General features: G+C 41.0%; 1 protein-coding gene across 3 annotated transcripts in view; it reads left to right on the forward strand.

Moving 5' to 3' along the window:
* The window catches only part of LOC134350426 (ALK tyrosine kinase receptor-like), a 1,308,522-nt gene that overhangs the window by 1,260,670 nt on the left and 20,977 nt on the right, over positions 1 to 26,875 (forward strand). For all 3 annotated transcript variants that reach the window (XM_063055604.1, XM_063055603.1, XM_063055605.1), the window contains 3 exons: positions 453 to 582; positions 2,927 to 3,024; positions 16,747 to 16,839. In XM_063055604.1, the coding sequence (XP_062911674.1) occupies positions 453 to 582; positions 2,927 to 3,024; positions 16,747 to 16,839 (321 nt within the window). The remainder of the gene's footprint in view (positions 1 to 452; positions 583 to 2,926; positions 3,025 to 16,746; positions 16,840 to 26,875) is intronic.

A 26,875-nucleotide genomic window follows, 5' to 3' on the forward strand; every position in this document is an offset into this window, starting at 1 on the left:
TGATAATTGACCCACCATGTCTACCTGTTCATCTGCCTGTCCAAGTATGCTTCTGAAACCTTCAACCATTCTTTGTCTTCTGAAGATTACATTCACTATTTCCAAACACACCTCCATTCCTAAGCCAGTAAACATGGATCTTGCATTATTCAAACACCAATAGAGATGTACGTACTTAATCTGATCACGAAATGTCAGCCATTTGGATCTGGACATTTCCTATACTTTTCAAATAGCTGTAATGTTGCATCATTTGTCTCATTAAAGTTTGCCATTTTTACCTCAAAGGCTACATGTTTCTATAGATGCTGAAATAAAATTTACCGTGAATGAAATCCTGCCAGTGCAGTTGTTTCCACATCTCTCTCAGACTTCTATTGAGCTGATTTTTTGTCATTGAAGTGGTCAATGCTTTTCATTGTGATGCTAAACATGTACTACTTCTGTTGCAGTAAGTTCTGCCATCAAAACATTGTGCGATGTATAGGAGTCAGCCTGCAGGCTCTCCCTCGCTTCATTCTGCTGGAGCTGATGACAGGGGGAGACATGAAATCCTTTCTTCGAGAATACCGACCTAAACCAGTAAGACGTGAACATATGTTAATGGAAATATCTGTTGAAAATTGCTTTTCACAAACAGAAGCTATCTTGTGGAGTGACAGATAGCAGCTTTAAAAAAATCTAGTGTTAATATTATTTATAAAGGCCCATTATTAGACTTATTGGCAAAGTGGGATGATGCCAGCATTTTCAGTAATTTTAGTAATTTCCTTCCCTTGCAATAGATTGTGAGCATTTAGGGTTTGCTTCACATCTCAGTGATCATCTCTGAGGTGTTTCTTCACAGATGCATTGAGGAATCCTGTTTGGGTTCTCATTGTACTGATGCATTTCCAGATGACACTGATTAAATGTTAGCATTTATCTGATGCTTGGCAAAATGTCAAATGTTACTGGTCTTTTAATTGTTGTGACTCTGATTGAGGGTAAAACTTCGATGTAGAAAAAAGCATTGAAATGAAATAAGCAGTTCTTTATTTTATATAGACTGGGTAATATACTTATGAAGGGACTGACATTTGAAATCTAACTAATCCTTATTACAGTATATTGGTTGTCAGTTTCTGCAGTATTCATTGAAACTGGATAAAAGAGCACTGAATACATCAAATAATTTCAGTGCCCTGACAGTCAAAGAATTCAATGTTTTATTTAGGATTAAGGTTGGGCCAATATTATCTGCCTGAAGCAAGAGAAGTCACCTAATTGCAAAGTTTGGTTTTAAGCTATCCACTCTGTAATTGACTGTATCTTGCAAAGCTAGCAAACGTCTGTTCATATAGTTTGTTTTTATTGGACTTGTCACTCTTCACTTAACTCAACTGATATCTAGCAAAAATCAAAGCTAACCAGGAACTGATTTTCAGTCCTTTTAATCCATATTCAGATTTATTTCCTTCAGATTTTATGCCCAACTTCCCCTCCATTTCTCTTTTTTTAATGTTTGCAATTGTTACTGTTATATTTCAGCCTTCATTTTCATGCATGCTTTGGGATAATAAATGACAGAGGAGTGGTCAAAGTCAGAATAAAGTATTTTCTGCACCCTTCCCTCTGGCTAGCCCCCAACAGCCATTTTAATTGGTGTTCTCAGTTGGAGAATGAGGATCCCCAACAAACTACATTAAAGCAAAATATTGTTGATGGTGGGAATCTGAAAAAAAAATAAAATGCAGGAGAAACTCTGCTTTTACACAGCATTAGTGGAAAAAGGATATTAATCTTTTCAGTTGATAATTTTTCATCAGAATTGTGAGCAAGTAGCCTTAGAGTCATTGAGGAATACATAATAGAAACTGGCCCTTCAGATTTTTGAATCCATACCAACCAGCAATTATCACTAACCACTAAAATTAATCCTACACTAATCCCAATCCGTTATTCTCCCCACTTTCTCATCAACTCCCCCAGATTCTACCACTCACTTATATACTAGCGATAGTTTACTAGTGACCAACTAACTAATGAGTCTGAATGTCTTTGGGATGTGTGAGAAAAACAGAGCTCCCAGAAGAAGCCAGCACAGTCACTGAAATAACATGCAGACTTCCCATAAGCACTAACCAAGACTGGAATTGAACCCAGCTCTTTGTTGCTGTGAGACAGTGGTTCTGTTAGCTGTGCCACAGTGCAGTATTAGTTGTATACAAGGTTTAAAGTGAAGGTAAGTGAGATAGTGAACTTTATGTTCATATAATATTATTACTGTCACCATAGCATGGTAGAACCTGTCACTAACAGTCAAAAGTTGTGTGCTATGTCTAATTGTGCTTAAGCTTGAGCAACATTAATTTTGTGTTGAGAAGAATGTGGATTCTGCAATGTGATTCTTGAAGTTATTTTAAATTGATAAAATTTGTAGGAATATTGATCTTGTAATATCGATCAAGTGACACTGGGTCAGATCTTAACCTTGACAATGTAGAACTGGTGAGCAAAACATAACATTTTCTGAATAATGCTGATGATTCCTGATCATCAAAATTAGTGATTCAAGAAATAAAGAGTTTGCTAAGAAATTGGAGAGCTGCAAACACCAGTAGAATCTGTAGTACACTTGGTAACCAAAGCAATTAAATGTTTTTTGGATTTTATTGGGACTGAAGCTTGTCACCCTCTTGCATACTTACATTGTAATTTTGACAGAAGTGACTACGGACAGGTATGAAATTAAACATCTCTTATATTGTATGTTCTGTTCTTACAGTAAGATTTCCATTGCCCTTGTAAGGATACCTGGTTCTTACAAAGCAGGCAACATGAGACAGCATTGCACATTATTCTTACATATCGCTTCTGCTGACAGCATGCCAGTTTTATACTTTCTCGGTTAAAACTACTTATCAAATGTCCTTTGATATCACAGGGGCAGCCATCAACTCTCAGCATGCTGGACTTGCTGAATGTGGCTCGTGACATTGCTCGGGGCTGCCAGTATTTGGAGGAAAACCACTTCATTCATCGGTAAGTAACCACAAGCTAGGCAAGCAGGATCACTGAATGCTATCCAATTGTGTATGTTTCTGATAATCCTTATAATGGGACTTTTTACTGTTACATTGCTTTACAAGAAATGAAACAGATATATTCTGCTTTCATCCTGAGGTGGACGTGATGAAAACTTCCTCTATATTCACTCTAGGAATGGATGAAGTTGTGCTATCTTGCATTATTTCTGTGCCATGTTTCTTTTTGAATTGACTTTCCTGTTATACTAATAACCTACTGAAATCACATAGCAAAGAATTTTTGATTAATGCAGGTGACCTCAATTTCAGAATTCTTTTAGTAAACCAAGATTGAGTTTTCTGATAAAAAAAAATTGCCAGAAAAAAAACACTACTGAATTGTTACCAGTTCTGATCATCAACACATTACAGAACATCCAAAACTACATTCAAAAGATCAAAGAATAAATAAGCTAAAATTATATCTCTAATTTTAAAAAAACACAAAAATCATGTCCTGTATTGTAAGGGCAATGTGGTAAGTGAATGCATTAGATCAACAATAGGAATACTGAATACTGGCATCATTTTTATGTCAGGAATCAGCAGGTGGATTATAGTTCTAATCATTTGTCATAAGCCTATTCTGAAGTTAGATAAATAAACTCATATTTTACGCACATTCCCTAAAGAAATGTTCATTTAGATTTAAGTGCATAAGGTAATTTTTTTTTTGTAGGAGGCTATCTTTTGTAAACTGAACATGTGCTGGTTTAAACCTTGGAAATTCCAACCTACAAGCTCCCTTATGTGGGTGAAAACATTTATTGGGAATTGGAAAATGGTATCACTGTCATGATACAATCCACCCATTTGAAATTTAATATAGACCATAAAACACTCCATCACAGTACAAGCTCTTTGGGCCACAATGTAATGCCACACTTATAACCTATTATAAGATTAACCTATTCCTTCCCTCCTACATAACCCTCAATTTTGCTATCATCCATATGCTTATCTAAGAGTTTCGTACTTGTCCTAAATATATCTGCCTCTACCACCACCCCTGGCAGGGGATTCCATGCAGCCACCAATCTCTGTGTTTAAAAGAAAACTTGCCTCTAACATCCTCCCTATACTTTCCTCCAGTCGCCTTATAATTATTCCCCTTTGTGTTAGCTATTTCTGCTCTGGGAAAAAGTCTCTGGCTGTCAATTCGATCTATGCCTTTTATCATCTTGTACACTTCTATCAAACCACCTGCCATACTCTTTCACTCCAAAGGAGGATATGTGAGGGAGGATGGGCAGGTGATAGAGAAGGGACGCGCTCAGATGTGTCTATTTTAACGCAAGGAGTATTGTGAACAAAGCAGATGAGCTTAGAGTGTGGATCAGTACTTGGAGCTATGATGTGGTGGCTGTTACAGAGACTTGGATGGCTCAGGGACAGGATTGGTTACTTCAAGTACCGGGTTTTAGATGTTTCAGAAAGGACAGGGAGGGAGGCAAAAGAGGTGGGGGTGTGGCACTGTTGATCAGAGATAGTGTCACGGCTGCAGAGAAGGTGGACATCGTGGAGGAATTGTCTACGGAGTCTCTGTGGGTGGAGATTAGGAACAGAAAGGGGTCAATAACTTTACTGGGTGTTTTTTATAGGCCACCCAATAGTAACAGGGATATCGAGGAGCAGATAGGGAAACAGATCCTGGAAAAGTCTAATAATAACAGAGTTGTCATGATGGGAGATTTTAATTTCCCAAATATCGATTGGCATCTCCCTAGAGCAAGGGGTTTAGATGGGGTGGAGTTTGCCAGGTGTGTTCAGGAAGGTTTCTTGATACAATATGTAGATAAGCCTACAAGAGGAGAGACTGTACTTGATTTGGTATTTGGAAATGAACCTGATCAGGTGTCAGAGCTCTCAGTGGGAGAGCATTTTGGAGATAGTGATCATAATTCTATCTCCTTTACAATAGCATTAGAGAGAGATAGGAACAGACAAGTTAGAAAAGTGTTTAATTGGAGTAAGGGGAATTATGAGGCTATCAGGCAGGAAATTGGAAGCTTAAATTGGAAACATGTTCTCAGGGAAAAGTACGGAAGCAATGTGGCAAATGTTCAGGGGATATTTTTGTGGAGTTCCAATGAGACAAGGAAGTTATGGTAGGGGAAAGGAACTGTGATGTACAAAGGCTGTAATAAATCTAGTTAAGAAGAAAAGAAAAGCTTAGAAAAGAGTCAGAGAGCTAGGTAATGTTAGAGATCTAGAAGATTATAAGGTTAACAGGAAGGAGCTTAAAAATGAAATTAGTAGCACCAGAAGGGGCCATTGGCAGGCAGAATTAAGGAAACCTCCAAGGCATTCTACAAGTATCTGAAGAGCAAGAGGATAAGACGTGAAAGAATAGGACCTATCAAGTGTGACAGTGGGAAAGTGTGTATGGAACTGGAGGAACTTAATGAATACTTTACTTCAGTATTCACTATGGAAGAGAATCTTGGTGATTGTAGTGATGACTTGCAGCAGACTGAAAAGCTTGAGCATGTAGATATTAAGAAAGAGGATGTGCTGGAGCTTTTAGAAAGCATCAAGTTGGATAAGTCACCGGGACCTGATGAGATGTACCCCAGGCTATTGTGGGAGGCAAGGGAGGAGATTGCTGAGCCTCTGGTGATGATCCTTGAATCATCAACGGGGACGGGAGAGGTTCCAGAGGATTGGAGGGTTGCAGATGTTGTTTCTTTATTCAAGAAAGGGAGTAGAGATAGCCCAGGAAATTATAGACCAGTGAGTCTTACTTCAGTGGTTGGTAAGTTGATGGAGAAGATCCTGAGAGACAGAATTTATGAACATTTGGAGAGGTATAATATGATTAGGAATAATCAGCATGGCTTTGTTAAGGGCAGGTCATGCCTCACAAGCCTGATTGAATTTTTTGAGGATGTGATTAAACACATTGATGAAGGAAGAGCAGTAGATGTAGTGTATATGTATTTCAGCAAGGCATTTGATAAGGTACCCCATGCAAGGCTCATTGAGAAAGTAAGGAGGCATGGGATCCGAGGGGACATCGCTTTGTGGATCCAGAACTGGCTTGCCCACAGAAGGTAAAGAGTGGTTGTAGATGGGTCATATTCTGCATAGAGGTCGGTGACCAGTGGTGTGCCTCAGGGATCTGTTCTGGGACCCTTGCTCTTCATGATTTTTATAAATGACCTGGATGAGGAAGTGGAGGGATGGGTTAGTAAGTTTGCTGATGGCACAAAGGTTGGAGGTGTTGTGGATAGTGTGGAGGGCTGTCAGAGGTTACAGTGGGACATGGATAGGATGCAAAACTGGGCTGAGAAGTGGCAGATGGAATTCAACCCAGATAAGTGTCAAGTGTTACATTTTGGTAGGTCAAATATGATGGCAGAATATAGTATTAATGGTAAGACTTTTGGCAGTGTGGAGGATCAGAGGGATATTGGGGTCCAAGTCCATTGGACACTCAAAACAGCTGCGCAGGTTGACTCTGTCTTTAAGAAGGCATACGATGTATTGGCCTTCAATAATTGTGGAATTGAATTTAGGAGCCGAGAGGTAATGTTGCAGCTATATAGGACCCTGGTCAGACCCCACTTGGAGTACTGTGCTCAGTTCTGGTCACCTCACTACAGGAAGGATGTGGAAGCCATAGAAAGGGTGCAGAGGAGATTTACAAGGATGTTGCCTGGATTGGGGAGCATGCCTTATGAAGGCAGGTTGAGTGAACTCGGACTTTTCTCCTTGGAGTGACGGAGGATGAGAGGTGACCTGATAGAGGTGTATAAGATGATGAGAGGCATTGATTGTGTGGATAGTTAGAGGCTTTTTCCCCAGGGCTGAAATGGTTGCCACAAGAGGACACAGGTTTAAGGTGCTGGGGAGTAGGTACAGAGGAGATGTCAGGGGTAAGTTTCTTACGCAGAGAGTGGTGAGTGCGTGGAATAGGCTGCCGGCAACGGTGGTGGAGGCAGACATGATAGGGTCTTTTAAGAGACTTTTGGGTAGGTACATGGAGCTTAGAAAAATGGAGGGCTATGGGTAAACCTAATAATTTCTAAGGTAGGGACATGTTTGGCACAACTTTGTGGGCCGAAGGGCCTGTATTGTGCTGTAGGTTTTCTATGTTTCTAAAGAGAAAATCTCTAGCTCACTCAACTTATTCTCATGAGATATGCTTTCTAAATCAGACAGCATCCTGGTAAATCTCATCTGCACACCCTCTCGAAAGCTTCCATATCCTTCCTGTAATAAGGCAACCAGAACAGTATACAATAATCCCAGTGGGGTCTAACCGGGGTTTTATAGAGCTGCAACACTACCTCATGGTTTGTGAACTTAAAAAAATATATTATGATGAAAGGAAGAAAAAAAAACCTCTTACCACAAAGTATTGGAAATAGAATTGGTTCATTATTTTCACATGTACTAAGTTCCAGTGAATAGCTTGTCTTGCATGCTGTTCATGAAGATGAAGTCATTGCAAGGCTTTCTGTTGGTCAGGGTTGACCATAGATGTTACGTTCTAGCTGTCTAGACGTGCAAGTCAGGGAAGCACAATATAGAGAGCAAGCAGTTGCTTTTATAGCAAGCTGCCCCTCTCCACGCATCTGATGAACCCAAAAGAATGGCAGAGACCAATACAGCATTGCAGGAGTTGCCAGTCAGCGTTGGACTCAACGTAAGACTACCTTAGTGACTCCAGCTCCAGATTGTTCATTCAAGTTTACTCCTGAAGCCTTTCCCTTGAATGGACATAGTTGCAAGGCAGCATAGGTTTGGGATCAGTTTTGCTTCTCGGTGAGCTGGCAACCACAGCTAACAAGCCCCATCTGCCCAAAGCGTCTGGTTTTAAGGTATCAGTAACCTGCCTTTGCCCCTTTTCCTGTCAGTGGAAATGGCTCCACTGGGCTTAGTAGCTAAGCAACACATGAAGGCCAGGAGCTAGGATGTCAAAGGCTATTTGAGACACATGCCATCGGGAGTATTGAATAGCATTTAACATGAGCTTCGCTCCACTATCTGCCATGCCCCAGTGATGACAACCTTAAGAAATCACTCCGGCATTACGAGATAAAGTAATACAGAATAAAATGTAATAACTACAGAGAAAGTGAAGTACAAGTAGACAGTGGGGGAAAGGAAGAAAGCAGAGTACACAACACACAAGAATGGGTAATTTAGTCATGTTGGGACTGTTCTTGCACTCATTGAGATTAGGGCTGATCAATGAACATGGATTTAACTGGGTTTTAGCAGCAGTTTCATATAAATGTGTGGCATTTACTCTCCTAAATACTAGTAATTACCCTCCTAGATGGTGGCAACACCACGACTACCACAAGAATACAGAAATCATGGATTGTGCCAGTGATTTCTTCCTGTGTTCCAGTATGGATACTGAACAGTCTGCACCCTGACACACAGCTTCACTCCAATGCAGAATTCACTGTTGCAAGGAAGAACGTTAGACCACAGTACAGGTTCTTCAGCCCATGATGTTGTGCCAACATGTTAACCAACTCCAAGATCAATCTAATCCTTCCTTCCCACATAGCCCTTCACTTTTCTTTCATCCATGTGCCTACCCAAGAGTCTCTTAAATATCCCTGATGAATCGGTATCTACCACTACACCTGACAACGCTCTGTGTGTAATCAAGCCACTTCTGACATTTCCCCCTCTGCTTTCCTCCCATCTCCTTGCATTAACCATTTCCTCCCTGGGAAATAGGTATTAGCTGTCCACTCTGTCTATGCTTCTTGTCATCTTATAACTTCTATCAAGTCACTTTTTATCCTCCTCTACACCAAAGAGAAAATCCCTAGCTTTCTCAAACTTTCCTCAGAAGATGTGCTCTCTAACCAGACAGCATTCCAGTAAATCTCCTCTGCTCCTTTTCTAAAAATGCATGTTCTTCAAGCAATCAAAACAGAACAGCATACTCTGAGTGCGGCTGCTGTTGAACTCAGTCCCTTGATTAATAAAGGCCAACACACCATATGCCTTTTTAATTACTCTATCAAGTCATGACAACTTTGAGAGATCTGTGAACACCAAGACCCCTCTGTTCCTCCACACTGCTAAGAATCCTGCCACTAACCTTATACTCTGCCTTCAAGTTTGAACTTCCCAATTGAACTCCATCTGCCACTTCTCAGCCCAGCTCTGCATCCTATCAATGTCCCAATGTAACCTATGACACTCTTCTACACTATCCACCAACCACCGTATCATCTGCAAACTTACAAACCCACCCTCAGCTTCCTGATGTAAGCCATTTATAAAAGTCACAAAGAGCAAAGGTCCAAGACAGATCCCTGCTAAAAGCTACAGACCACCAGGTGGAATACACTCCATCTACAACCACTCTTCTTCCGTCAATTTATGACTTACACGACAAAGTTAATCAAGCTCATGAAGCATGACCTGCCCCTCACAAAGCCATGCTGACTATCCCTAATCAGATTATGCTTTTCCAAATGCTTGTAAATCCTGTGTTTAAGAATGTGTTTAAGAATCTTTTTCAATAGTTTGCCCTCCAGTGATACAAGACTTGCAGGTCTATAATTCCCAGGATCATCTCAATTACCTTTCTTGAACAAAAGAATAACATTTGCAAGAAGAATAACAAAGAATAAACTTCCAACCTTCTAGCACTACTCCTGTGGCCAGTGAGAATACAAAGATCATCACAAGTGGACCGGCAATCTTCTCCCTCACTTTCCATAGTAACTTGGGGTATATCCCATTTGGCCCAGAAGTTGGAAATGAAGAAACATGTTTCTTCTAATTATTACTGCCTGGAATCTGTTTATTGTTTTTTACGAGTTATTTTAGTTTCTTTAATTTTGAAGTTTTGCAGTGATTCTGAATGTCATTAACAACTTTGCGAGATGCCAAAGCTGAGGGCATGCCTTTGTCATCACTCTGGAGTATTCACAATGACTTGTCAGCAGAATTTGCTTTGGTCTGCCCAAGTAATCCTATTACATTGCTTGAGGTCTAACTATGTTCAGGACCTCGCTGATCAGGCCAAGGCTGCTCTGTGTAGCAAATTCATTTTAAGAAATATTCATGAAGTATGTTTGAAAGAATTGCACCTGTCAATGGCAATTCCAGATGATCTGGCACATTCAAACAAATGTGGCCTAATGGCTGACGGTGTATACACTTCGGCACACACAGAATGCTGGAGGAACTCAGCAGGTCAGGCAGCATTAATGAGGAAGAGTAAACAGTCAACGTTTCAGGATCTTGAAGAGATCCTTCTTCAAGACTGAGAAGGAAGGAGAAAAATGCCAAAATAAAAAGGTGGGGAGAGGAGAAATAGGCTAGCTGGAAGTTGATAGGTGAACCCAGCTGGGCGGGAAAGGTCAAGCATGAAGGGGAAGGAATCTGATAGAAGAGTAGAGTGGACAATAGGAGAAAAGGAAGAAGGAGGAGATCCAGGAGGAAATAATAGGCGAATGAGAAGTCAAAGGTTAGATGGGGAATAGAAGGGGGAGAGAAGCTGTTCACCAGGAGGAGAAATTGATATTCATGCCATTAGTTTGGAGGTACCAGATGGTATATAAGGTGTTGCTCCTCCACACTAAGGGAGGCCTCATCCTGGCACAAGAGAATGCCATGGATCGACACGTTGGAACGGGAATGAGAATGGGAATTAAAATGTTTGGTCACTGGGAAGTCCCACTTCTGGTGGATGGTGCAGAGGTGCTTGACAATAGGTCTCAGCAGTGTAGAGGAGACCACATTGGGAGCACCAGACACAATAGATGAACCCAGCAGGTTCACAGGTGAAGTGTTGCGTCACCTGGAAGGACTGCTTAGGGCCTTGAATGGAGGTGAGGGTGGAGTATATGGGCAGGGGTAGCACTTCTGCCACTTGCAGAGGTAAGTGTCTGGAAGGAGATTAGTGCGGTGGGACGAATGGACAAGGGAATTGCAGGGGGAGGAATCCCTGCAGAAAGCATATATACACTTGTTTCTTTAATCTCCTCCCTTGATTTAAACTTTGGAGTTCAGTATCATTCTAGTGAGTAACCTTTGTACTTCCTCCAAGACCAATGCATTGTCCATGAGATATGATCTGTTCACAATGCTGTCATGTTGCTAACGAAGTTTTGTGTAAGTGGGGAATCTTTACTTCTGTCCCATTGTACTGCAGTCTTTTGATATAAAGGCCATTACCCAAGATTTTGTTGACTATTTGATTTGCTCTGTACCAAGTGATGGCATTTTGATTATCTAAGTACTTGGATAAATAATCTCTCACCCTCATCTCAAACCCACCCCCACCAAGCTTTTTTGGCACTTCATTCCTGGCTTATTGCCTTCTGAAATTATTCTGTTTTATCCTTCTTAAATTTCTTAGTAAGGTCTTGTTTGTATCTACATCGTCTTGAATGATAATGATATTTGCTGCACTGGCAGACTATAAAATTTTCTTATTTCCTTTGTTGCAAGTTGTTTATAAATATGGTGAATAATTGTGCCACACATCTAATTCCCCAGCTAGATCAATAAACTGTCCACAATTCCACAAATTTTGGCTGTTGACAACAGTGTCTTATGAGACCTTCTAATCAAATGAACATCCAAATCACAAGAGCAGATGTTACTCTATCAATTATTTTAGTTAAAAAAGTTTAGTTGAGTTTGTCAGGTATACCATACCTTTTACAGTTCTATATTGATTTGCTCTAATCACCTGAAAAGTTTCAAAATATTCATTCAATCTATACTTAATTACAATGCTGTTAGTTTCCTAACAACAGATGTTAAAATTCACTGATTTCCTTTATTTATCTTACTTGTATATCAAAGTGACTTGCACGATGTTCTAATATAAAGAAATTTTTTATCAAATCAAGAGAACCTCATAAAATTATTTTAGTACATGCAATAAAACTCTGATCACCTGGCAGCTGTTTTACCATTGAAACAATTTGTTATGCATGAAGTTCTGTGTATCATCATTCATCACACTAAATTATTAATTTTAAATGGATTACTTATTAACATAATGCCCCAATTGGAGTTTCTCTTCCTGAATGAGTCCTTGATGTTGTTTTACTCACCAGGTAAATTCTGATTCTATACTTCTCATCAAGTAATTCCAGCTCTTTCTGGGTTGAAAGTGAAATCTTAATATCTGAACCACGTTAATGTAGTTCCTTCAGAAGGCGCATGAAGTGCTAGCATAGATCTTGTACTGAAATCCTGGACAGCAACTTAAAATGAGAGTTTGACCAACTAAACCATGCTGAGGGAACCTGGCAGGATCCCATTTCAGCTGTTACAGCACAAGTTTTCATTATAACCTGCTTTCTCAAATGAAAGTGTGCAATTGTTTAATTACATTGCAGACATCTGCCAACATCAGTTCACTGATAATTTATCCCAAACCATTTGTTCTTGTGTTTGGATTAATTTATCAATGCTATGCAAGTTCTCTAGATAGTGCTACATTTTCCTGAATAAATGATGGTGAAGATGACATACCTATATGATTGTAAATCTTTAGTAGTGACTGGATAAATCATGTAAATTAACCAATGGTCTCCACTGACGTCCTTCTGAAGATCAAATAAAAAGGCAGAATGGTTATATTTAACAACCATACTTTTACTTCCATCTGACCACACTAGGAAAAGCAAAGCACTGGACTGTCTTAACTCAAAACTGTGAAGAATTTAAGAAAATGAGGAGGAAATCATAAATCCTTTGAGATTGCTGCATAATTTAATAAGATCATGCTAATAATCTGCATTGAGTTCCACCTGTAAATTTTGCATTACTCCACTTTGCCGTCTTTCACTGAGATATTCATGGGTAATCTATAATAGACATATTTTAGATATTAGGATTTAAAATCACTCCTCACATCCTCAGCGTTTCATGAATAATTTATCATCATAAGCTATGAGCAATAAAACTTGCCTTTTCACTTTTACCATGAGAATATTGTAGAGGCATTATATAACCATATAACAATTACAGCACAGAAACAGGCCATCTCGGCCCTTCTAGTCTATGCTGAATGCTTACTCTCACCTAGTCCCACCGACCTGCACTCAGCCCATAACCCTCCATTCCTTTCCTGTCCATATAGCTATCCAATTTAAATTTAAATGACAATGTCGAACCGGCCTCGACCACTTCTGCTGGAAGCCCGTTCCACACAGCTACCACTCTCTGAGTAAAGAAGTTCCCCCTCACGTTACCCCCTAAACTTTTGTCCTTTAAACCTCAACTCATGTCCTCTTGTTTGAATCTCCCCTACTCTCAATGGAAAAAGCCTATCCACGTCAACTCTATCTATTCCCCCTCATAATTTTAAATACCTCCATCAAGTCCTCCCTCAACCTTCTACGCTCCAAAGAATAAAGACCCAACTTGTTCAACCTTTCTCTGCATCTTAGATGATGAAACCCAGGTAACATTCTAGTAAACCTTCTCTGTACTCTCTCTATTTTGTTGACATCTTTCCTATAATTCAGTGACCAGAACTGTACACAATACTCCAAATTTGGCCTCACCAATGCCTTGTACAATTTTAACATTACATCCCAACTCCTATACTCAATGCCCTGATTTATAAAGGCCAGCATAACAAAAGCTTTCTTCACCACCCTATCCACATGAAATTCCACCTTCAGGGAACTATGCTCCATTATTCCTAGATCCTTCTGTTCTACTGCATTTTTCAATGCCCTAGCATTTATTATGTATGTCCAATTTTGATTAGTCCTACCAAAATGTAGCGCCTCACATTTATCAGCATTAAACTCCATCTGCCATCTTTCAGCCCACTCTTCTAACTGGCCTAAATTTCTCTGCAGTCTTTGAAAACCTCCTTCATTATCCACAACTCCACCTATCTTAGTATCATCTGCATACTTACTAATCCAATTTACCACACCATCATCCAGATCATTAATATATATGACAAACAACATTGGACCCAGTACAGATCCCTGAGGCACATCAAGTAGTCACCGGCCTCCAATCTGACAAACAGTTATCCACCACTACTCTCTGGTGTCTCCTATCCAGCCACTGCTGAATCCATTTTACTACTTCAATACTAATACCTAACGATTGAACCTTCCTAACTAACCTTCCATGTGGAACCTTGTCAAAGGCCTTACTGAAGTCCATATAGACAACATCCACCACTTTACCCTCGTCAACTTTCCTAGTAACCTCTTCAAAAAATTCAATAAGATTTGTCAAACATGACCTTCCACGCACAAATCTATGTTGACTGTTCCTAGTCAGACCCTGTCTATCCAGATAATTATATATACCATTTCTAAGAATACTTTCCATCAATTTACCCACCACTGACATCAAACTCAGGGGCCAGTAATTGCTAGGTTTACTCTTAGACCCCTTTTTAAACAATGGAACAACATGAGCAGTACACCATCCTCTGGCACCATCCCCGTTTCTAATGATATTTGAAATATCTCTGTCAGAGCCCCTGCTATTTCCACACTAACTTCCCTCAAGGTCCAAGGGAATATCCTGTCAAGACCCAGAGACTTATCCACTTTTTTATTCCTTAAAAGCGCCAGTACTTCATCTTTTTTAATCATCATAGTTTCCATAACTTCCCTATCTGTTTCCCTTACCTTACACAATTCAATATCCTTCTCCTTAGTGAATACCGAAGAAAAGAAATTGTTTAAAATCTCCCCCATCTTTTTTGGCTCCACACATAGCTGTCCACTCTGATTCTCTAAAGGACCAATTTTATTCCTCACTATCCTTTTGCTATTAATATAATGGTAGAAACCCTTTGGATTTGTTTTCACCTTACTTGCCAAAGCAGCCTCGTATCTTCTTTCAGCTTTTCTAATTTCTTTCTTAAGATTCTTTTTACCTTCTTTATATTCCTTGAGCACCTCACTTACTCCATGCTGCCTATATTTATTGTAGATATCTCTCTTTTACCGAACCAAGTTTCCAATATCCCTTGAAAACCATGGCTCTCTCAAACTTTTAACCTTTCCCGTCAACATAACAGGAACATAAAGATTCTCTACCCTCAAAATTTCACCTTTAAATGACTTCCATTTCTCTATTACATTCTTCCCATAAAACAAACTGTCCTAATCCACTCCTTCTAAGTCCTTTCGCATCTCCTTAAAGTTGGCCTTTCTCCAATCAAAAATCTCAACCCTGGGTCCAGACCTATCCTTCTCCATATTTATATTGAAACTAATGGCATTATGATCACTGGACCCGAAGTGCTCCCCAATACAAACCTCCATCACCTGGCCTATCTCATTCCCTAACAGAAGATCCAACACTGCCCCTTCACTAGTTGGTACCTCTATGTATTGCTGTAAAAAACTATCCTGCACACATACACATTTTACAAACTCCAAACCATCCGGCCCTTTTACAGTATGGGCTTCCCAGTCAATGTGTGGAAAATTAAAATCTCCCACAATCAAAACCTTGTGCTTACTGCAAATATCTGCTATCTCCTTACAAATTTGCTCCTCTAATTCTCGCTCCCCATTTGGTGGTCTATAATACACCCCTATAAGTGTTACTACACCTTTCCCATTCCTCAATTCCACCCAAATAGCCTCCCTAGATGAGCCCTCTAATCTATCCCGCCAGAACACCGCTGTAATATTTTCTCTGACAAGCAATGCAACACCTCCCCCTCTTGTCCCTCCAATTCTATCACACCTGAAGCAATGAAATCCAGGAATATTTAGTTGCCAATCACTCCCCTCCTGCAACCGTTTCACTAATATCTACAACATCATATTTCCAGGTATCAATCCATGCTCTAAGCTCATCCATCTTTCTTAAAATGCTCCTAGCATTAAAATAAATGCATTTAAGAAATTTTCCACCTCTGACTCTCTGTTTATCACTAACGGTGCAAACAACTTTACTTTCTCCTTTTTCTTCCTTCTCCCCTACATCTGTTCCTACACTCTGGTTCCCCTTCCCCCTTGTATCTAGTTTAAATCCACTGGAGCCTTTCTAGCAAACCTACCTGCAAGAATATTTGTCCCCCTCCGGTTCAGATGTAAACTGTCCCGCCAGAAAGGTCCCATCTTCCCTGGAAAACTGCCCAATTATCTATAAATCTGAAGCCCTCCCTCCTGCACCATGTCTTCAGCCACGTGTTGATCTGTGCTATCTTACTATTTCTAAACCCACCTGCATGTGGCACTGGTAGCAATCCTGAGATTGCTATCCTGGAGGTCCTGTCCTTTAACTTGGCGCCTAACTCCCTAATCTCACCTTTCAGGGCCTCCTCATTCTTCGATTGTCTGGCCTATTATTAAATCCGCAAATCAGAATTTTTTTTTATCTATAATCTGATTTATCCCTAGGTATAAGATCAGGCCAAACTAACTTTTGGGTCATTATTTATCTTCTAATCCAGGCTGGGATTATCAAAAAAAGCTTAACCCTTGTAAGAAATTACTGTCCAGTGATCCTTAATGTGTGCATTTGTGTGGTTACCAGATAAGGCAGGATGACAGAATCCTTTCAAGTTTCCTAAACTGAAAAACTTATTCCCCTTCACTGTAAAGAATAATTGAGACACCAGATAACTGCTGGGAACCTACTCAAGTATGAGTTAATTCCTTCAGGGAAAAAAGATAAAGAACTGAGGGAAAACCAGGGGGAAAAATTTACTTGTCTGTGTTTTATTCATTGGCAGGGATATAGCTGCAAGAAATTGCCTGCTTACTTTCAAAGGTTCAGGAAGAGTGGCTAAGATTGGAGATTTTGGAATGGCTCGTGATATATACAGGTAATTGTTGAGAATTTTCATTACTATAGTTCACATTCAGAGATTTTAGGATTAAAATTGATTGGTAAAATAATATTCTGATATGTACAGTGATTGGCCATAGTAGACCATGTTTGATAATGCAGGTAAAGCAATTATAATAGTTCTGCCTGTTCTTAATTATTAAGCAAACAAGGACAGTTTTCACATTTGTGCTTCAGTAACATTAGCAATTTTATACCTCAAAATATCAGCAAAGCTATGTGGTAAAATTCCTGCTATACGAATTTCCTGAAAAGGAAACTTTGTGAACTACTGCCTTTATTAGACAGTATTACATACAGAGTCAAGATCAAATACGACTTCGGCTGAAGCTGTTCTGGAAGCCAGTGTAATTGGATTATGACAAGCAAATAATATCCACTCATTAATTTAAAACTGTGCTTTCAGTCCTTTTTCTTTTATAACACTTTACCTGATACAGTATCAACATAATTAAAAGTAACCAAATATGATACAGTGCATGATACTTTGCAGCAAACTGCAAGCTGAGAAGCCAACAGACACGGAACTAAGGTGCTGCAATACTGCCACTAGCTGGAGAAATTAATTACAGCATGACATCCTTATAAATATGTGAATTTGTCATGGAGAAGACTACACGGAACAAAGACAAAAATGCTGCAATAGGAACTTGGTTGCTAATAATAAGATCCTCTTTCAGGACATTCTTCTCAAATGTAAACAAACACAGATTTTCATTTCTTTCCCAGCATTTCAGCTATTCTGGCACCAGCTACAATACTGATCTTTTTCAGTGCCAAGATAACTTATTAGTACTATAACACTAATGCAGACAGGAAGTGCAGATGAAGGGGTTTTGACAAAAACATCAACCTTGTTCTGATGCTCCTTGGCCCACTCCAGTAATTTAGGTTTTGGCTCCAGATTCCAGAAGATCCATCTTCAGTCTTTGTGGCTCCGATGATGACCAATAAGATTAATTTCACACTATTTTATTTAGATACAGCATGGAATGGTTCAAGCCTTCCCACCCAGCAATCCCCTGATTTAATCCTAGCCTAACCACGGGACCATTTATAGTGATCAAGCAGTACATCTTTGCACCGTGGAGGGAAACCGGAACACCTGGAGGAAACCCACGCGGTCATGGGGAGAACGTACCAACAGCGGCGGGAAATGAACTCAGGTCGCCTGTACACTAAAGTGCTGTGCTACCAACAACACCACCATGCTGCCCAATTATGACTAGAATTCAGTTCCAGGTGAAATACTATGAAAAAAATATTTATTTATCATCCTCGACAGGTTTTAAACTGGATCTCACTGGACCCAGTCTGTGCCTGCATAGCCTGCGGTTGTGTTTTAGTTTTGCTGCAGTGTGGCTCCTAATGTTCTGCCAGCCTCACTGATACAAAGGTAATGAATCCACAAGTGGCTAAGGTTAAGAACTATCCCACAGCTCCTAGTACTGTTAGCTCATCCTGTCAGTAGGTCCAGCCTCCTAACTGCACAGAGACGGCTGATAAATAATTAAAGACTCAAGAAAGGCCGCAAATGCTGAGAAATCCAGAGCAACACACAAAGTGCAGGAGGAACTCAACTGGTCAGGCAGCATCCATGCAAATGAATGAACAGTTGATGTGGTGAGCTGAGACCCTTCTTCAGGACTGGGAAGAAAGGGGGAAGACACCAGAATGAAAAGTGGGGGCGGGGAAGAAGGAAGGAGGATAACTAGAAGATGATAGGTGAGGCTGGTAAGTGGGAAAGGTCAAGGGATGGAGAGGAAGGAATCTGATAGGAGAGGAGAGTGGACCATAGGAGAAAGGGAAAGAGGAGGTGATAGGCAGGTGAGAAGAGGTAAGAGGCAAGAGTGGGGAATAGGAGAAAGGAGGGCCAGGGATTTTTTTTTTACCAGAAGGGGAAATGCTACCAAGTTGGAGGCTACCCAGACGATATATAAGGGAAATGGACAGTCAACATTTTGGGTCAAGACCCTTCATCAGGACTGGAAAGAAAGAAGGGAGAAGCCAGAATTCTCTCTGTACCTACTTCCAAGCACCTTAAAACTGTGCCCTTTCATGTTAGCCATTTCAGCCCTGGGATAAAGCCTCTGACTATCCACAGGATCCATGCCTTTCATCATCTTATACACCTCTATCAGATCACTTCTAATCCTCCATCGCTCCAAGGAGAAAAGGCCAAGTTCACTCAACCTATTCTCATAAGGCATGCTCCCCAATCCAGGCAAAATCTTTGTAAATCTCCTCTGCACCCTTTCTATGGTTTCCACATCCTTCCTGTAGTGAGGTGACCAGAACTGAGCACAGTCCTCCAAGTGGGTACTGACCATCGTTCTTTACAACTGTAACATTATCTCTCGGCTCTTAAACTCAGTCCCACAGTTGATGAAGGCCAATACACTGTATGCCTTCTTAACCACACAGTCAACCTGTGCAGCAGCTATAAGTGTCCTATGGACACAGACCCCAAGATCCCTCTGATCCTTCACACTGCCAAGAGTCTTAAAATTAATACTACATTCTGCCATCATATTTGACCCACCAAAATGAATCACCTCACACTTACCTGGGTTGAACTACATCTGCCACTTCTCAGCCCAGTTTTGCATCCTATCGATGCCCTGCTGTAACCTCTGACAGCACTCCACACTATCCAAAACACCCCCAACCTTTGTGTCATCAGCAAACTTACTAACCCATCCCTCCACTTCCTCATCCAGGTCATTTATAAAAATCACGAAGAGAAGAGGTCCCAGAACAGATCCCTGAGGCACACCACTAGTCACCGACCTCCATGCAGAATATGACCCATCTACAACCACTCTTTGTCTTCTGCGGGCAAGCCAATTTTGGATCCACAAAGCAATGTCCCCTTGGACCCCATGCTTCCTTACTTTCTCAATAAGCCTTGCATGGGGTACCTTATCAAATGCCTTGCTGAAATCCATATACACTACATCCACTGCTCTACCTTCATCAATGTGTTTAGTCACATCCTCAAAAAAATTCAATCAGGCTTGTAAGGCATGACCTGCCTTTGACAAAGCCATGCTGACTATTCCTAATCATATTATGCCTCTCCATATGTTCATAAGTCCTCCCTCTCAGGAGCTTCTCCAGCAACTTACCAACCACTGAATTCCTCTGCATCAGTGAAGGCCAATGCAGATCAGAAGATTTTTTCATCGGGCATCTTCACTCTGCCCCCATGATAGTCAGGATCTCCTAGTAACCAACTAGTATAATTCCACTTCCCCACACCCACTTGCCTGTCCACAGCCTCCTCTACTGCCAAATCAAAACTAGTTGCAGACTAGAAGAACGTCATCTAATATTCTTGAAAAGGTGCAGAGAAAATTTGCAAGGATTTTGCCGGGAATTGAGGATCTGAGTTAAAGGAAAGCTGAAGTAGGTTATTCCTTGGAGCGTAGGAGAATGAGGGAGATCTTACAGAAGTATACAAAATTATGGGAGGTATAAGTAGGGTAAATACATGCAGGTGTTTTCCCCTGAGGTTATGTAAAACTAGAACTACAGGTTTAGTATGAATGTAACGCTCAGTTATATTGGCTCATATATGTCTAGGGGAAATCCCACCCAGCACCTGCCTCAACACTTCCCACGGAGTCAGTTACTGCCCGAATCAATCCCAAACATCAATCGTCAGCCAGCACACCCAGTACATTTTACCAAGTACACTTTATAGATATTACTAATTCTATGACATTAATATAAATTCGATACAGAAAAGGAAGTAATGAAAAAAAAGGTGCCGAGACTTAACAAAGTCCAAGTTCTTCACGCGCAACCGTTGGAGCTCAATAGATTCCTGACGACCACCCGGATCCTGTCAACTCACGGCTCAGGACCACCCGAAGTGATCAACCGGAGCCTTTCCACACGTCCACTGTCCTCCTCGTCTCTCCTCCGACTCCCCGTCAAAACCCCGTCCACCATCCTCCCCGTCTCTCCTCCAACTCCCCCCAAAAACCCCCGTCCACCGTCCTCCCTGTCTCTCCTCCAACTCCCCCCAAAAACCCCGTTCCCAGTCATATGATACAGCATTATCATCCGAAAACAAAACGATACATGAACACCCATCGGCTGATAGCACCCTGCTATCTGTACTAACCCAAGCAACTGTCTAGCTAGAGACTTCCTCAGCATTTAACATAATAAAGAAGCATTCCCCAGTATAACATAACAAAGAAGCCATTTTAAATTTAACATTAAAAAAAAGAAAGACCCCGTACATGAAAGGTGAAATATTTAAGGGGGTCCTGAGGGGGAAACTATCCACTCATTGGGTGGTGCAAATGTAGAACGATCTGCCAACAGAGGTGGTGGATGCAGGTTCAGTAGCAACATTTAAGAGAAGGTTAGATGGGCACACGGATGACAGGTATGGAAGACTATGGTCTGAGTGTGGGTCGACAGGACTAGGCAGAAAAACAGTTCAGTATAGACGAAAGGTCCTGTTTCTGTGCTGAAGTGCTCTGCGACTCTTTTCCACCTTGATAGTCTCCAACCTGATGACATGAACGTTGACATCTCTAACTTCTGGTAACCACCCCCTTTGTTTTCCCTCTTCCCATTGACTCCATGATCGCTTCTCTTCCCCATCCTTGCCCTCTTGATCTGCACATCAGCTACATATTCCTCAGTCTGGTTTTCTTCCTCACTTCCTTCTCCTTATACCATGATCCACTGTCCTCTTGTATCAGATTCCATCTTTTTTCAGCCCTTGGTCACTTCCTCTTAATACTTCCCATTTTCCAACACTGTTTCTGCTCTCCACTCTTTTTAATGAAGGTTAGTGTTTCTATTCAAATAAATAGGGCCACTCTAGATGCCTGGTGTAAAGATCTCAAAGTGTATTCAATCCTTCAGCTCAGTTGTGAGGAGCGATATAGACTCTGCTGAGTCAGGTAGATTAGCATCTGATCTCCAGTGCAAACCACTGGCTAAAGATCAGTATGATCCAGCTCAGACGTTTCGTATTTTCCTTAACTTCCCCTTTTTATGCATAGGCACTGAATTCCAATCAACATTTCTTCACCAATCTTCCCAATTTACTCCTGCTCGCCAAACTTCTCATGATTATTTTCAAACCTTATTTCCCCACCCCGATCTCAGTGTCATTTGCTGTTCAGAAACAAAAAAAAATCACTAATGGATCAGTAACTAAATACAATATCCTGTGTTGGTCACCTGGTATATGTTGACAAGAAAAGACAATGTAAACCAGATGAATACCAAAAACCAATGCAAAAATGAGAGGAACAGTGACCCAGAGCATATTAGAATTGCTTCTATTGTGAATCAGTTCCATCTTTCTTCATTTCATTGTACCAGTCAACGTCTTCTCAATTTAGATTATGACCCATGTTTTGTTTAAAATGACAACACGTTAACATTACTATTTGTGTTTGCTACTGGTCATCTCTTTTATCGGAAGGCTGTAGAAGCTCTAGAGAAGGTGCAGACAAGTTCTAACAGGATGTTGTCTGGAGTAGAGAGCATGTATTATGAAGAAAGGTTAAGTGAGCTAGGGCTTATCTCTTTGGAGTGATAGAGAATATGAGGTGACTTGACAGGAATGTAAGAGATGATTAGAAGCATAGCCAGAGTGGACAGCCAGTGCCTTTTTCTCAGGACAAAAATGGCTAATACAATTTTAAGGTGATATGAGAGGATATCAGAGGTAAGTTTTTTTCTTACAGAGAATGGCCAGCCAGGGTGATAGAGGTCGATGCAGTTGAGATATTCAAAAATCTCTTAGATAGGCAGATGTTTGAAAGAATAATTGGAAGGTTATGGGGGGGGGGGGAGGGTTAAATTGATCTGAGAGTAGGTTAAACGTTCGACACAACTTCGTGGACTGAAGGGCCTGTACTGTGCTGTAGTGTTTCTATGTTCAGGAACAGTCATCTTATTTGCAGAAACTTTCAATGTGTAATGGAACATGAGTGCAAAGATGTTTAGTGGAATTTTGTATCAAGCAGAGGTACAGAGGTATAAACCCTTCTAAGTAACTGAGCTAATATCTACACTATTATCCCAAAATGAAATGGCAATGCTGGAACTTTATGTGCCGAACAAAATGACTGGAGCACTTTGGTGTCTTAGAGGAAGAAATGTTTATCAAAATTACTTCTGTTCTGGGATAACTGTACATTATGTTTGCCAGGAACTTGTTACAGAGCAGAAATGTAGAATGCAATTAGACACAGTGGTGTGTCTTTACTCTTTCTTGAGAAAAAAATCCATCTGGACACATGTAAGGAATTAAATATTAATACTGTTTCAAAAAATGGCATGCTCAAATGTAAATTGTGTTAACATGACATTAACTACTTTTGTGCGTGCCTTTTCATAATAAAGATAGATTTGTATCTATGAGAAATATATGAACTTTAATACTAATCCTGGCATCCAGTTCAACTAAATGCTGCCAACAGTAATGCAAATTTGCCTCTGGCAGGATTTTCAGTTACATTGGTCAGAATACTAACAGGCCCTGTTCTCTGTCAGAGAAATCGATGATTCTGACGGCTCCAGACAAGTGCTTTTTACTGAATCAGCTATGTCTCTCCTGCAGTCATGGACAAGAGCTCTGCACAGTGCTCTGTGAAATGAACCTCAAATAGACTCACCCAAAATACGAAAACAGTGACCTTAGGATGACTCTGATTTTTGGCTACGACAGCAGTGTAAAGTCTTGTGATTGGTTGGAAGGCAACCAACTACAAGTACCTACATTGATCCAAAGTCAAAAATCAGCGTTTCCCTAGCACTGGAACCTTGCCGACTCTCTCTGCTAAGAAATGCTAAGTATAATGCTTCTCTGCTTGGCAATGTGTTACACAAGTCATAATTACATAGAAACATAGAAAATAGGTGCAGGAGTAGGCCATTCGGCCCTTCGAGCCTGCACCGCCATTTATTATGATCATGGCTGATCATCCAACTCAGAACCCCGCCCCAGCCTTCCCTCCATACCCCCTGACCCCTGTAGCCACAAGGGCCATATCTAACTCCCTCTTAAACATAGCCAATGAACTGGCCTCAACAGTTTCCTGTGGCAGAGAATTCCACAGATTCACCACTCTCTGTGTGAAGAAGTTTTTCCTAATCTCGGCCCTAAAAGGCTTCCCCTCTATCCTCAAACTGTGACCCCTCGTTCTGGACTTCCCCAACATCGGGAACAATCTTCCTGCATCTAGCCTGTCCAATCCCTTTAGGATCTTATACGTTTCAATCAGATCCCCCCTCAATCTTCTAAATTCCAACGAGTACAAGCCCAGTTCATCCAGTCTTTCTTCATATGAAAGTCCTGCCATCCCAGGAATCAATCTGGTGAACCTTCTTTGTACTCCCTCTATGGCAAAGATGTCTTTCCTCAGATTAGGGGACCAAAACTGCACACAATACTCCAGGTGTGGTCTCACCAAGGCCTTGTACAACTGCAGTAGTACCTCCCTGCTCCTGTACTCGAATCCTCTCGCTATAAATGCCAGCATACCATTCGCCTTTTTCACCGCCTGCTGTACCTGCATGCCCACTTTCAATGACTGGTGTATAATGACACCCAGGTCTCGTTGCACCTCCCCTTTTCCTAATCGGCCACCATTCAGATAATAATCTGTTTTCCTATTTTTGCCACCAAAGTGGATAACTTCACATTTATCCACATTAAATTGCATCTGCCATGAGTTTGCCCACTCACCCAACCTATCCAAGTCACCCTGCATCCTCTTAGCATCCTCCTCACTGCTAACACTGCCACCCAGCTTCGTGTCATCCACAAACTTGGAGATGCTGCATTTAATTCCCTCATCCAAGTCATTAATATATATTGTAAACAACTGGGGTCCCAGCACTGAGCCTTGCGGTACCCCACTAGTTACCGCCTGCCATTCTGAAAAGGTCTCGTTTATTCCCACTCTTTGCTTCCTGTCTGCTAACCAATTCTCCACCCACACCAATACCTTACCCCCAATACCGTGTGCTTTAAGTTTGCACACTAATCTCCTGTGTGGGACCTTGTCAAAAGCCTTTTGAAAATCCAAATATACCACATCCACTGGTTCTCCCCTATCCACTCTACTAGTTACATCCTCAAAAAATTCTATGAGATTCGTCAGACATGATTTTCCTTTCACAAATCCATGCTGACTTTGTCCGATCATTTCACCGCTTTCCAAATGTGCTGTTATCACATCCTTGATAACTGACTCCAGCAGTTTCCCCACCACCTACGTTAGGCTAACCGGTCTATAATTCCCCGGTTTCTCTCTCCCTCCTTTTTTAAAAAGTGGGGTTACATTAGCCACCCTCCAATCCTCAGGAACTAGTCCAGAATCTAACGAGTTTTGAAAAATTATCACTAATGCATCCACTATTTCTTGGGCTACTTCCTTAAGCACTCTAGGATGCAGACCATCTGGCCCTGGGGATTTATCTTCCTTCAATCCCTTCAATTTACCTAACACCACTTCCCTACTAACATGTATTTCACTCAGTTCCTCCATCTCACTGGACCCTCTGTCCCTTACTATTTCTGGAAGATTATTTATGTCCTCCTTAGTGAAGACAGAACCAAAGTAATTATTCAATTGGTCTGCCATGTCCTTGCTCCCCATAATCAATTCACCTGTTTCTGTCTGCAGGGGACCTACATTTGTCTTTACCAGTCTTTTCCTTTTTACATATCTATAAAAGCTTTTACAGTCCGTTTTTATGTTCCCTGCCAGTTTTCTCTCATAATCTTTTTTCCCCTTCCTAATTAAGCCCTTTGTCCTCCTCTGCTGAACTCTGAATTTCTCCCAGTCCTCAGGTGAGCCACTTTCTCTGGCTAATTTGTATGCTACTTGTTTGGAATTGATACTATCCCTAATTTCTCTTGTCAGCCACGGGTGCACTACCTTCCTTGATTTATTCTTTTGCCAAACTGGGATGAACAATTGTTGTAGTTCATCCATGCAACCTTTAAATGCTTGCCATTGCATATCCACCGTCAATCCTTTAAGTGTCATTTGCCAGTCTATCTTAGCTAATTCACGTCTCATACCTTCAAAGTTACCCCTCTTTAAGTTCAGAACCTTTGTTCATCAATAAACTGGGGACCTGTCCATCTTTGATAAATGTGAATTCTACATTCAGAGCTAGAAGGGGTACTTTGCTGCATTGCCAGGGTTCACAAATTGACACAGATTCATGGAGGGAAAACTCATGGTCTTACAGATATATATCCCTGACAACATCCTGCCATCATTGCCTCTGTACAAGGAGCTGCTCCTCAAAATTCCCTGCACGTTCCTTTGCCTGCACCTCTCATCAGGAGGAATCTGCTACCCTCTTGTGTTATATTGCTCATTTCTTGCCAAAAGTCTCTGGAATCCAATACATTCACAATTTGTTTTGTGTTTTTAAACAGTTTTAGGGAGGCGGTGTATTTTCTTTTAATTCTGGGGAAAATAACTACACAAGAATTTATTGGCTGCTAATTTTGTTGTCTGCAAAAATAACCACACATACAATAGAGTTTATGTTAAATGAACTCTATTGACAAGAGCATAGAACAGTGCAGCACAAGAATTCCCATTCTGATATGTCTATCCACAGCCTCCTCTACTGTAAAGATGAAGCCACACTCAGGTTGGAGGAACAACACCTTATATTCCGTCTGGGTAGCCTCCAACCTGATGGCATGTACATTGACTTCTCTAACTTCCGCTAATGCCCCACTTCCCCCTCATACCCCATCCGTTATTTATTTATATACACACATTCTTTCTCTCTCTCTCTCCTTTTTCTCCCTCTATCCCTCTGACTATAACCCTTGCCCATCCTCTGGGTTCCCCCCCCCCCTTGTCTTTCTCCCTGGGCCTCCTGTCGCATGATTCTCTTACATCCCCTTTGCCAATCACCTGTCCAGTTCTTGGATCTCCCCCTCCCCCTCCCACTTTCAAATCTCTTACTAGCTCTTTCTTCAGTTAGTCCTGAAAGGG

This window comes from Mobula hypostoma, chromosome 8, assembly GCF_963921235.1.
Source record: "Mobula hypostoma chromosome 8, sMobHyp1.1, whole genome shotgun sequence".
Lineage (NCBI taxonomy): Eukaryota > Metazoa > Chordata > Chondrichthyes > Myliobatiformes > Myliobatidae > Mobula > Mobula hypostoma.